Source organism: Crinia signifera, chromosome 11, assembly GCF_055691185.1.
Source record: "Crinia signifera chromosome 11, ASM5569118v1, whole genome shotgun sequence".
Taxonomy (NCBI): domain Eukaryota; kingdom Metazoa; phylum Chordata; class Amphibia; order Anura; family Myobatrachidae; genus Crinia; species Crinia signifera.
This window is the reverse complement of record NC_139227.1, coordinates 30,671,400-30,685,032: the sequence shown is the minus strand read 5'-3', so window position 1 is coordinate 30,685,032 and position 13,633 is coordinate 30,671,400. Positions and strand designations below refer to the sequence as shown.

The window sequence follows — 13,633 nt, the reverse complement described above, 5'->3', positions numbered from 1 at the left end:
ATTGTGTCCCTCCTGGAGAGGGTCATGTTGGGAGGTATGTGACAGAGAACCAGCCCAGTGAGCCCACAGACAGTGCCAGACACCCACTGCCTTCCCATGTTGCCCAGCACTGCTACTCCACAGCCACCAGGTGAGCGCCCCCCCCCCCCCCCCCGCGATTTTGCGGCAAAACCTCCCCCCCCCGCGCGCCCCCCCCCCTCCCGCGATTCGCAGCAAAAAACACCCGCTCCCCCGCGACCTCCCCTACCGCGATTCGCAGCAAAACACCCCCGCGACCCCCCCTCCCGCGATTCGCTGCAAAAAGAACCCCCCACGACCCCTCCCGCAATTCGCGGCATAACCACCACCCCTCGACCCCCCCCCTCCCGCGAATCGCGGCAAACCCTCCCCCGTGACACCCCCCCCCCCCCGATTCGTGGAAAAAAACACCCCCCCGCGACCTCCCTCCCGCGATTCGCGGCAAAAGACCCCCCCGCGACCCCCCCTTGCACGATTGGCGGCACCCCCCCTGCGACCCCCCTCCCGCGATTCGCGGCACCACCCCCCCCCCCCCCCCCGCAATTCGCAGCAGCCCCAGGATTAAATGGCACATGCAAAACACTGACATGGCTATGGTCGACAATGAAAAGGTTGACATGAGTTTTTGAAGATTTATTTTTAATTTTTTTTATTTTTTCATATTCATTGTCATGTGTCGACATGGACACCAATGAGTGGCACTTTTATGTCAACATTTAAATGTGTTGACCTTTCTGTGTTGATTTTTTCTTGTGGCGATTCGCGTCACCCCCCCCCGCAACCCCCCCTACCGCGATTCGCGGCACCCCCCGTGACCCCCCACCTCCCGCAATTCGCGGCAACCCCCACCGGAACCCCTGTGAACCCCGCCCTCAGGCAATTCGCGGCACCCACCCCCGCGACCCCCCCCCTCCCGCAATTCGCGGCACCCCCCCCCCCCCCCGTGATTCGCGGCAGCTCCAGAATTAAATTGCACATGGAAAACACTGACATGGCTATGGTCGACAATGAAAAAGGTTGACATGAGTTTTTTTAAGTTTTTTTGTCATTTTTTGAATATTTTCATATTCATTCTCATGTGTCGACATGGACACCAATGAAGTGCCACACTTATGTCAACATTTACATGTGTTGACCTTTCTGTGTTGATTTTTTTCTTGTGGCGATTCGCGTCACACCCCCCGCAACCCCCCCTCCGGCGATTCACGGCACCCCGGCACCCCCCGCGACCCCCCCCCCTCCCGCAATTCGCGGCAACCCCCACGGAAACCCCATGAACCCGCTCTCCCGCGATTCGCGGCACCCACCCCCCGCAACCCCCCCCCCCTCCCGCAAATCGCGGCACCCCCCGCGATTCGCGGCAGCCCCAGGATTAAATGGCACATGCAAAACACTGGCACGGCTATGGTCGACAATGAAAAAGGTTGACATGAGTTTTTGAAGAATTATTTCATTTTTTTGCATGTTTTCATATTCATTATCATGTGTCAACATGGACACCAATGAAGTGGCACACTTATGTCAACATTTACATGTGTTGACCTTTCTGTGTTGATTTTTTCTTGTGGCGATTTGCGTCACACCCCCCCCCACCCCCCCCCCACTCCCTCGATTCACGGCACACACACACACACACCTCCCCCGCGATTCTCGGCACCCACCCCGTGACCCCCCCTCCCGTGATTCACGGCACACCCCCACGACCCCCCCTCCCATGATTCGCCGCAACCCCCGCCCCGTAACCCCCCCTCCCGCGATTCGCGGCACCCACCCCCGCGACCCCCCTCCCGCAATTCGCGGCACCCCCCCGCGATTCGCGGCAGCTCCAGAATTAAATTGCACATGGAAAACACTGACATGGCTATGGTCGACAATGAAAAAGGTTGACATGAGTTTTTGAAGTTTTTTTTTTCATTTTTTGAATGTTTTCATATTCATTCTCATGTGTCGACATGGACACCAATGAAGTGCCACACTTATGTCAACATTTACATGTGTTGACCTTTCTGTGTTGATTTTTTCTTGTGGCGATTCGCGTCACACCCCCCCCCACCCCCCCGCAACCCCCACTCCCGCGATTCACGGCACACACCACCCCCCCCGCGATTCTCGGCACCCCACCCCGTGACCCCCTCCCGTGATTCACGGCACACCCCCGCGACCCCCCCTACCATGATTTGCCACAACCCCCGCCCCCGTAACCCCCCTCCCGCGATTTGCGGCAACCCACCCCGCGACCCCCTCCCGCGATTCTCTGCAATCCCTCCCCTCCCGCGATTCGCAGCATCCAGCCCCCCACAACCCCCCCTCCTGCAATTCGCGGCACCCTCCGCGACCCCCCCTCCGCGATTCGCGGACACCTAAGTTGCAATACAGGGCATCTTTCATACAATTCTAACCATATTTCTTATATACAAACGTTCACAAATTAAGGGGGCGCAGCCCCTTACGACGGTGTGAAGAGCGCCCGTAGGGCGCGATGAATCACCTAGTGTTTTCATATTCATTCTCATGTGTCGACATGGACACCAATGAAGTGCCACACTTATGTCAACATTTACATGTGTTGACCTTTCTGTGTTGATTTTTTCTTGTGGCGATTCGCGTCACACCCCCCCCCCACCCCCCCGCAACCCCCACTCCCGCGATTCACGGCACACACACACCCCCCCCCGCGATTCTCGGCACCCCACCCCGTGACCCCCCTCCCGTGATTCACGGCACACCCCCGCGACCCCCCCTACCATGATTTGCCACAACCCGCCCCCGTAACCCCCCTCCCGCGATTTGCGGCAACCCACCCCGCGACCCCCCTCCCGCGATTCTCTGCAATCCTCCCCTCCCGCGATTCGCAGCATCCAGCCCCCCACAACCCCCCCTCCTGCAATTCGCGGCACCCTCCGCGACCCCCCCCCCCGCGATTCGCGGACACCTAAGTTGCAATACAGGGCATCTTTCATACAATTCTAACCATATTTCTTATATACAAACGTTCACAAATTAAGGGGGCGCAGCCCCTTACGACGGTGTGAAGAGCGCCCGTAGGGCGCGATGAATCACCTAGTATGTTATATCTCTCTGCCTGGTGTCTCACTGTGTCATGTAATGTGCCATCTGTGGTGATGCTGTAATGTTATAGCTCTCTGCCTGGTGTCTCACTGTGTCGTGTAATGTGCCATCTGTGGTGATGGTGTAATATGTTATAGCTCTCTGCCTGGTGTCTCGCTGTGTCATGTAATGTGCCATCTGTGGTGATGGTGTAATATGTTATAGCTCTCTGCCTGGTGTCTCACTGTGTCATGTAATGTGCCGTCTGTGGTGATGCTGTAATATGTTATAGCTCTCTGCCTGGTGTCTCGCTGTGTCATGTACTATGTTATAGCTCTCTGCCTGGTGTCTCACTGTGTCATGTACTGTGCCGTCTGTGGTGATGCTGTAATATGTTATAGCTCCCTGCCTGGTGTCTCGCTGTGTCATGTACTATGTTATAGCTCTCTGCCTGGTGTCTCACTGTGTCTTGTACTGTGCCGTCTGTGGTGATGCTGTAATATGTTATAGCTCTCTGCCTGGTGTCTCGCTGTGTCATGTACTATGTTATAGCTCTCTGCCTGGTGTCTCACTGTGTCATGTAATGTGCTGTCTGTGGTGATGCTGTACTATGTTATACCGCTCTGCCTGGTGTCTCACTGTGTCGTGTAATGTGCCTTCTGTGGTGATGCTGTACTACCGGTATGTTATAGCTCTCTGCCTGGTGTCTCACTGTGTGCCAGATGTACTAAGCTTGAGCAGTTGACTTTCTGGGGTCGACCTAGACACTCAACCTTTTGCACCACATCCCTTTATTACAAGAGGGGTCATAGTTCTAGCTCCCTTATTAATATTTCAGAATATGTATCCGACCATATTAAGAACTGAATATTGCGCAGGAATACGATTGTGCAGGAAGATCTTATTCTGCTTCATTGCAAGTGGTCCCTGGGGGGTTAATTACTCCTCCATTTATGGGTAATTCTACGGATGCTACTGGCCAAAATATCTTACGCCTTGGTCCTGCTTCGACATCTGCGAATTGCAGAGAGAGTTAGATTTGGGTGGGGTTTTACTTCAAAGTGAGATCTATATTGCAGTGTAAAAATAAAGCAGCCAGTATTTACCCTGCACAGAAACAAAATAACTCGCCCAAATGTAACTCTCTCTGCACATGTTACATCTGCCCCACCTGCATTGCATATGGTTTTGTCCATTTGAGAAGGAATTTGCCTTTGCGAGTGAACCAGAATAAGGGCTGTAGTGTGGCAGATAAATAGCACTATGTGCTTATAGAAGGAAAATAAGTACCGGGAATAATACCCAGCTTTGGTCTGCAGTGATTTCCCTGGAATTGGATGGAATGAGCAGTCCGTTGTTGATGATCCGTTTGTTAGCAAATGGCACTTTGCAGGCGATTCACGGAGATGGCAGGGTCCAAAATAGATGGTGTCAGTGCTGGTCCGGGACAGGTGCAGTTGGTATTGTTGGGCTCAACGCGTTTCGGTGTAAGCGAACACCTTCTTCAGGAGCAGTCTCCCAATAACACAATCTGCTATGGTTTTTTCAGCGGTTTATTAATAATAATAATAATAATGACCAGACCCAGTTACACTGTCACCACAGCCAGTTGGCCAGTAGGAATGTGAGTTAGAAGAGCAGAAACCCTACAGTATATTACAGTACTTCCTGCACTCTAGCACCATGTCCTGAGTACTACAGTGCACACTCCACACCTGCTTGTTATTAATGATACATGAGATGCTGTGAATTTCTTTTCTTCTGTTTGTCAAACCATAAAACCCAAATGTAACCCCTTCCTTTCCAGTGACCAGGAGCCCCCCTATTCCATGATCACGCTGCACGAGATGGCTGAAACAGGTACTTGTGTCTTCCTATCTTACCCTCCCAATAATGGGGTGTTAGCTGTACGTCACATTATACTCCTGCCATCCTTTCTTACCTGCCCCAACTGTAACATTCCCCTAACCATAAAGCACAGGAGTTCTATGCTCTGTCTCATGTGTGTTGTTCCGTCTCTCTCTCTCTTTCCTGCCACAGATAACGGCTGGCTGGATGTGGTGCAGTCCCTCATTAGAGTCATTCCATTAGAAGATCCCTTGGGTCCGGCTGTCATTACATTGTTGCTGGATGAATGTCCACTGCCAACAAAAGTACGTGCGACCTGGTTCTCCTCCGCTAGGAGTACGTCATTGTGTTGTATGGGAATAATGCTGAACACCCGTCTGCCAGGGGAACACGATGGCAGTAATCACACTATAAAAACTTTAACTGTGCTGATGTTGCAATTTACTAATGATGGGTTAGGTGTGAGGTGGCGCTGGTCCGAGCCTCTCTCCGGGGCGTAAGGGTTCATGGAGAGCCAGTTTTTATTTGATTTGTTTTATATCCGCCTGAAATGGGCGGAGTCCGAGCATCCTGTTATTTTGTACGTGACTATTGTGTTTATATTGGTCCTTTATCTTATCAGGTTGTTTTTATATCACTGTTCTAATGGCGGAGTTGGATATTTTTAAGTGTGCATAAATATTATACAGAATTTTTGTTTTTAATGATTTCCTGCACACATCTCTTGCTGACGTATGAGAATGTCGGCATGATTTCAAGGGAATATATGCCAAGGATCATCCCCTTGCTACATAGGGATGAGGCTCTTGCCCATCCTAATCTATACCTTTTTGGGGGGATTCCCATCCTTTCCAACAGGATTCAGTGATTAATTCGACCATGTAAAGGTCGGCATTTGAAATAAGTCGACATGGCTAAGGTAGACATAAGTTTTTCACTTTCTTTTTTTTAAGCCGCCATGTGCTTACAGGCGGCATTTCATGCCATACCATCCACTAGAGTATAGAGATAGAATAGTGTGCCAAGCTCAGCGCGGAGCTGTGCCTGAAGCATGGCGAGCGCAGCAGTAATTTTTGACGGTGTCCATGTCGACATTCGGTACCAAGAAGTGGAAAAACTCATGTCGACCTTGCCATTGTTGACCTAATGCTTGTGTCGACCTTCCAACCCTGTCAAGCTTGGCCATGTGGACCTATTTCTAGTGTCGACCTAAGGCCGGTCGATATTCAGTGGTCGACCCCATTGCATGTCAACATAATACCCATACCCCTTTCCCACTATGTGCTGACAGTAGGGTGAGAAGAAAGCGATCTGCATTGGCTGAACCAACCAAAGTCTTCAGACTGAATTGGTCACTACTTCTGTCCAATCAGGGGCCACATTCACTTCCTACACACTATGGAGTAGTTTAATGCTCCCTCCTAGGTCTGGGTGCTAACATTGGCCGCTTCCTCCTCTCCCAGCTTGGGCAGCATGCGGCTGCAGGCTGGGCATCACAGCCAGCTATGGGTAAGACTGCTGTAACGAGAATTCTGAAGGATCATTATTATAGTTGTGTATATACAATGTTCTGTATAAGGCTGACTGTGTGGGACGTGGTGTACTTACATGCTTCTGGATATGATCCCTACTTGATTTCATTTTAAATGTTTCTTTCAGTCCTTATGCAGATATTTGGCGAAGTCCGAGTCGCCTTACCCTGATACCCATACGTATCTCTGGATGAGGTGACAGATGGCAGCCATTTTGTGCACCATAGATGTTAGGCCAGAGATATCGGTGGAGTCTCCTATATACATAAATGGCTGTTTTAATGTTGTCTTGTTTTTGAAGTAGTGATTTTTGTAGCATAGCAACCAATTGGATGTTTGCTTTCATTTTCTAAGCAAAGGGTATAAACCGTGTCCGATCATCCTGTTCAGTGATCGTTTAAATGGTCTCTTTCGGTCTGTGCAATCAGTGTTCTCCTTCAGGCACCTCTCAGAGGGAGGTCGGCTCCCAGGGGAGGGGCATTGACAACTCCACTGCCTGTTTGAACCAACCATCGACTACCTTATTTTGGAGTTCTAGCTGCCTTCTGCAGAACTATTCTGGTTTACCGTAATATCAGGAGATGACTGTACAGCAACATGGAAGCAAATGTCACTTTGACTAATAATAGTTTGCAATCAATTGAAATGCTGTATTACAGGATGCCCTTCAGAAACTGACCGAAAAATTGAATCTAAGCGGGACCACAGCGAGCCAGGACTCCTGCAATCCTGCCAAACACCGCAATACCACTGCAGTACTAGGGTGCCTGGCGGAGAAATTAGCAGGTGAGTGCCTAGCGTACCGGACTCTGATTGGGTACTGCAAGCAGCAGTGCTCGTGGCCCCATCACCAGGAGGAGGGATATCTGCTGGCATAGATCAGTATTTACTAAACCCGTTTACAGTGCCTATGTATCCAGTGATACAATGCAATCCCTTATTTTGGCAAATGAATGAAATGCTAACTTGCTCCTGGGGGCAGCTCCGCTTTTAGGAGAGTCTCCGCCTATTTAGGAGTATGGTTTAATGAACCAGTGGACACTGACCTAAGTTGGCTGGAGGTCAGAGTGCACAATCTATAGCTGTTGGGAAATAATTTATTATTGTCTTTTAATCTATGCATTCTTTTTTTAGGACCTGCCAGTGTGTCTTTACTGAGCCCTGGGATTCTGGAGTATTTGTTAGAAAGTTTGGTAAGTAGCTCTGAGACTCCGGGCAGTAGGGAAGAACAAGACCTACCTGAGACATTGCAGACCAGAGACTCCGGGCAGTAGGGAGGAACAAGACCTACCTGAGACAGGGCAGACCAGAGACTCTGGGCAGTAGGGAGGAACAAGACCTACCTGAGACAGGGCAGACCAGAGACTCTGGGCAGTAGGGAAGAACAAGACCTACCCGAGACAGGGCAGACCTGAGACTCCGGGCAGTAGGGAGGAACAAGACCTACCTGAGACAGGGCAGACCTGAGACTCTGGGCAGTAGGGAAGAACAAGAGCTACCTGAGACAGGGCAGACCAGAGACTCTGGGCAGTAGGGAAGCACAAGACTTACCTGAGACAGGGCAGACCTGAGACTCTGGGCAGTAGGGAAGAACAAGAGCTCAGGGCAGACCTGAGACTCTGGGCAGTAGGGAAGCACAAGACCTACCTGAGACAGGGCAAACCTGAGACTCTAGGCAGTAGGGAAGCACAAGACCTACCTGAGACAGGGCAGACCTGAGACTCCGGGCAGTAGGGAAGAACAAGACCTACCTGAGACAGGGCAGACCTGAGACTCCGGGCAGTAGGGAAGAACAAGACCTACCTGAGACAGGGCAGACCTGAGACTCTGGGCAGTTGGGAAGAACAAGACCTACCTGAGACAGGGCAGACCTGAGACTCCAGGCAGTAGGGAAGAACAAGAGCTACCCGAGACAGGGCAGACCTGAGACTCTGGGCAGTAGGGAAGCACAAGACCTACCTGAGACAGGGCAGACCTGAGACTCCGGGCAGTAGGGAAGAACAAGAGCTACACATTTGAAAAGATCCACAGGTGGAGATAATTATAGCAATTATAGCACTTGTGATTCAGTGTGGAGACCTGGAAAATGTGTAGTTGAGGACCAGGGTTGGGAACCTCTGCACTAGGACGTGGAGGGAGACTAGACTAGTGTGCCGAGCGCAGTGAGCCATGCATGGGGATGCTATACACTGATACAGTGTCCACGTTGACATCGAAATTTGGGCTAAAGTAAAACTCATGTTGACCTTTCTATTGTCAACCTAATGCTTGTTTCGACCCTAGCCATGTCAACCTATTCCATGTGTCGACCTAATGCTACCCATGCAGTTGTGTGATTACATTCGACACGATATCTGGTTGGATTTCCCTTGAAGCTGACCTTTCCACTAAATTGCATCGAAAATGTTGTTGTTTTTTTTTTTTTGGCGTACAATTGTGCATACAAGCATGCAATTTAGCGAATGCCCCTTGCGATAATAAAAACGGGCAGGATCTAATGGGATTGCATTGAATGCTTTAAAAAATACACCAGATTATCGAACAGATCTGTGCACACTGGGTGGAAGAGGAGCGGCCAGGAATCCAACGTAGCAGTTAGAAAAATCGAATGCGCACAAAACCGCATTCGACCGCACGTACAATTCCATCAATAATATGTGCAGAACATAAGCTCATGAGACGTGAAATTCACCCGGCGTGCCCGTCCAACACGTTGCATGGTACACAGAATGTGTATACAATCATGCAATTTATCAAACCGATTTGTGGTGAAATTGAATGATTGCATGCTATATTGTATCTCACAAGTGTATGGGCTGCATAAGCCCTGACTACCTTTAGTGGTCGGCGTTATGTATACCCGGCACATCTAGAACAGGAGCTACGGCGGCTCAACAGGATGTTAGGACAGATGTTCGGGCAGTGTTGGTGGGAGTATGGTCAGCTGTAAGAAAGAGACAGGTTTCCGAAGACAGAGGCCATGGGAGAGCGTTTCTGTCCAGCTGTTGTGGGGAGGTGGTTGTCAGAGGTGAGGGGTGATACAAGCTCAGTAACCAATGAAAGTTAGTCCAAAAGTAGACCATAAAGTAAAAATATATGGGCCCGTGCAGATAATAGCCACTATGAAGCTAGTGGAATCCTTCAGATCGCTTTATAAAATTGCTTTACGCTAAGATATATCTAGTCATGTTGTATAGTTTATTATACAGCTGTGCGCATTGTCACACTCTGAAATAAGTATAATATAGATAATGTTACACTACGGTGTCCACGCTGGGACATTCCTCATTTCCCCCAGGGTGCCAAAGATCATGTCACATTCCTTCCAATACTGGTTACCTCCATCCTGTCTCTATAAATAATTTTTTCCTTCTTCAGGTTTCCAGTATCTTTGTAGTGCTTACCACCCTTAGTCCCTCCCTGTGCAGCAGTATCCAATCGCATTAGCTGCTGATCATGTGACACACCTGTATGCGCGTCCCTGTGTCTGTGAATGAAGCCTGGTTATTTGAATGGTGCGAGGGGTTAGACCTAGGTGCCACGAGACTGTCCTAAAGAGTCACCCACAGATGGTCCCTTCCTGTCAGTCGCTTTGCCAGTGATCCTCTGAGATTGCTGTCACAAGACCATTAGGGTGCATGCGTGGTATGACTTTGGCGCATGCGCAGTCAGCCTTGGCATATCGTTCTAGCTATACAACCATGGTTTATCATATATTCTATACACTAGCGTCCTAATCTACATCTTCTCTCTTTCAGAACTTCAGGTTCCATCCCATGGTCGTTCTATTTGCACTTATTGCACTGGAGAAGTTTTCACAAACAAGTAAGAACAGGTTCCAGAGTTCGGCCTGATCTGTGCATTGGTCATGCCGACTGAATGTTCTGTCTGCTTTGTGTATGATAGTTATAGATGGCGTACGACAGTTTTATATGCTGGTCTATGGGTAACCAATATCTTGGGACTGTCCACAATACTCAAACTAGCGCCCAGCGATGATTGGGAGAGCGGGAATATTTAGCAAGTACAAAAGATTCCAGATTCCACGATCCCTGCCGGGATCAGGGGATCTGGATTTTTCCTGGTTTATATCCCCCAATTATCAGGCGCAACAGTCAGAAGATCTGATGATTGAATACCGCCTGCTGACAGTCGGGACCCGGGATTGAATAACCCCCCCTAAGTATACAATGCTGCTCAGGCAACCTGTGTATTTCATGCTGACATGGGACGTTTCATGTGTGGGACTTCAAGGCCCAGTAGAGGAGCAGGAAGGTGGCCATAAGTGTGATCTCGCCCACTTTCTTTGTATTGGGTCTCTCTAATTACATAGAGAATGTTTACATGCCGTCACCCAGTTCCTTTATTTCTTTCCTCCCAGGTGAGAATAAAATGACTGTTTCCGAGTCTCAGATCAGTGACCGCCTCCTCTTGCTGGAGACATGGACCAATAACGGAGACTTCCTGAAGCGTCAGGTTGGCTTCTGCGCGCAGTGGAGCTTGGACAACCTGTGTAAGTACTTCCTGTGTGTCGTCGCGCTGGCGCTGCGGATATAGACGTAGATCTAGAGATTTCCCAGAGTCACATATCACCTGTTTTATTCATACAGACATACACGTGTAACCCCATTAACCCATGCATGACACGTTCTATCTAATAATGGCCCATAGAGCTGTCTTCTTACCATCCCTAATAATAGGGGAACTACAGGACATATAATTCAAGCACATCTTTGTCTTCTAATATATCAGAATTTGGCCATTCCTTGATGGGTCTCAGTGCTCTACAGTGTCTCTGGGAAATGAGTGGTTCTCTATAAGACTTATGTTTAAAGCAGTTCAAATAGTGTATTTCTTGGCCATGGACCGTGGTTGTAGTTCCAGTGCTTTTCCCTTGGTTTGGAAACTTGGAGGCGTAGCATCTGTGATACACATTTGAGCGATTCTTTGTTTCATGTTATTTATTGTATTCAACTAATTGTCATTTATATATTGTCTGCTTAATGGGGGTGATACAGTGCGGTCCGAATTCGCTCATTCGGCAAATGTTTTGGGCTTGCGCATATGAACATGTGCAAACCCCCGGAGCAGAAGCCTTCAGAGAGTTTCACAATCACCGAGGGGTTTCTGTCAATAGTGGGCAGGCATGGGGCGGAAGCAGGGGGACCGCCCAGCGTTTTATGGGCACGCCCATAGAAACGCTGACCCGTACCACTGCGCCTGCTTGGGGCCCACATTTTTTTGGATAGCATATGCTAGAAAAGTCCGTCCAGGTTGACTTTTCTTTACAAACAGTGGAAAAATCATTCAATGTTGAGGGACCATCATATGATTTCTTCTCCTTGTGGCCACATGTGTAAGCGACTAGTGAGGGGGTTTGGGCAGGGGGCGGGCCTTCCCCAGGGCAGCGTTCACCTGCTATGTTGACTCTGTTGTATTTGCCAATTGTATAAGGTGGTATGATGCATATGCTCCAGAACTAGAATACCCAGAGGGAATCTGCCCTATGTTCTACTAACTCGTCCTGTGTCTGTTGCAGTTTTAAAAGAAGGTAGACGGCTGACGTATGAGAAGGCCGACTTGACGCCAATTAATGCCATGCTGAATAGTAACGATGTGAGCGAGTACCTCAAAATATCTCCCTACGGATTAGAAGTAAGGTTCTATGCTTTTATAAACCATTGTAACAGTGTACCTAGCAAACAGGTCTGAATTGGGACCATTATCCGCCCATAGATGACATTCCCCCCCACAGTACTTCCAAGCATTGTAAGAAGTATAATCCTACTCTCTCAGCCTCGCCCCTCCTCACCGCAGTATGCAAGAAATGTCCACACACGGCGCTGGGGCTGCATTTACAGACAGCATTACTATATAAGATGGTAACACATGTGAGAAGTGTCCCCACATGGCGCTGGGGCTGCATTTACAGACAGCATTACTATATAAGATGGTAACACGTGTGAGAAGTGTCCACACACGGCGCTGGGGCAGCATTTACAGACCGCATTACTATATAAGATGGTAACACGTGTGAGAAATGTCCACACATGGCGCTGGGGCAGCATTTACAGACAGCATTACTATATAAGATGGTAACACGTGTGAGAAGTGTCCCCACACGGCGCTGGGGCAGCATTTACAGACAGCATTACTATATAAGATGGTAACACGTGTGAGAAGTGTCCCCACACGGCGCTGGGGCAGCATTTACAGACAGCATTACTATATAAGATGGTAACACGTGTGAGAAATGTCCACACATGGCGCTGGGGCAGCATTTACAGACAGCATTACTATATAAGATGGTAACACGTGTGAGAAGTGTCCACACATGGCGCTGGGGCAGCATTTACAGACAGCATTACTATATAAGATGGTAACACGTATGAGAAGTGTCCCCACACGGCGCTGGGGCAGCATTGCTATGTAAGATGGGAACACATGTTAGAAATGTCTGGTACATTTAATATGTTCTAAAGTATTGGCTGGAGAGTCCCTATTATTCGTACACTGTGGAGTAGGGATGCCAATCCCGGCGCATTTTTTCAACCCCGGGATTTAGGATTGAAAAATGCTCAATCCCAGGATTCCCGGGATTGACATTCCTAATAATAATGATAAAAAAGCCCCTCCCCCACACCAGCCGCAACCCGCCCCATTTATCTATTTACATGGGCAGCCGAGAGCAGGGCAGACAGCAGGGGTGCTTCTGGGAGCGGGCGAGTGGCAGCAGCAGAGTTGGAGGGCGGGCGTCAGAAGCTGCAGAGAGGAGGATGTGGCTAGGAACAGCCGGGCAGCCTGCCTGGCATTAGATATGCGCATGTGCGTCAATTCCCGGAATCATGGGATTGGAAGGTCTTTAGGGCCAAATCCCAGGATTCTGCCGATCCCTGGATAGGCCACCCTACTGAGGAGATAGTTAATGTGAGGCCCTTACACACAAACCTGTCTGCATGTGCTCTTTGTCTGTTAATAACCACACGCTCTCCTGTTTGTCAGGCCCGCTGTGATGCTTCTTCCTTTGAGAGTGTTCGCTGTACATTCTGTGTGGACTCTGGTGTGTGGTACTATGAAGTGACCGTCATTACCTCTGGAGTCATGCAGATCGGGTGGGCGACCAAGGACAGCAAGTTCCTCAATCATGTAAGTAACTTCCAGAACAACTTCTTACAGTTGTAAGAAAC

The 13,633-nt window shown here is 49.4% G+C and overlaps 1 protein-coding gene across 1 annotated transcript in view; it reads left to right on the top strand.

Moving 5' to 3' along the window:
- RSPRY1 (ring finger and SPRY domain containing 1) overlaps window positions 1-13,633 on the top strand; it is a 35,691-nt gene that overhangs the window by 8,021 nt on the left and 14,037 nt on the right. Inside the window, exons 3-10 of the mRNA XM_083165239.1 lie at window positions 4,874-4,926; window positions 5,107-5,219; window positions 7,106-7,232; window positions 7,581-7,639; window positions 10,205-10,271; window positions 10,828-10,959; window positions 11,986-12,101; window positions 13,449-13,592. Coding sequence (XP_083021365.1) covers window positions 4,874-4,926; window positions 5,107-5,219; window positions 7,106-7,232; window positions 7,581-7,639; window positions 10,205-10,271; window positions 10,828-10,959; window positions 11,986-12,101; window positions 13,449-13,592 — 811 coding nt within the window. The remainder of the gene's footprint in view (window positions 1-4,873; window positions 4,927-5,106; window positions 5,220-7,105; window positions 7,233-7,580; window positions 7,640-10,204; window positions 10,272-10,827; window positions 10,960-11,985; window positions 12,102-13,448; window positions 13,593-13,633) is intronic.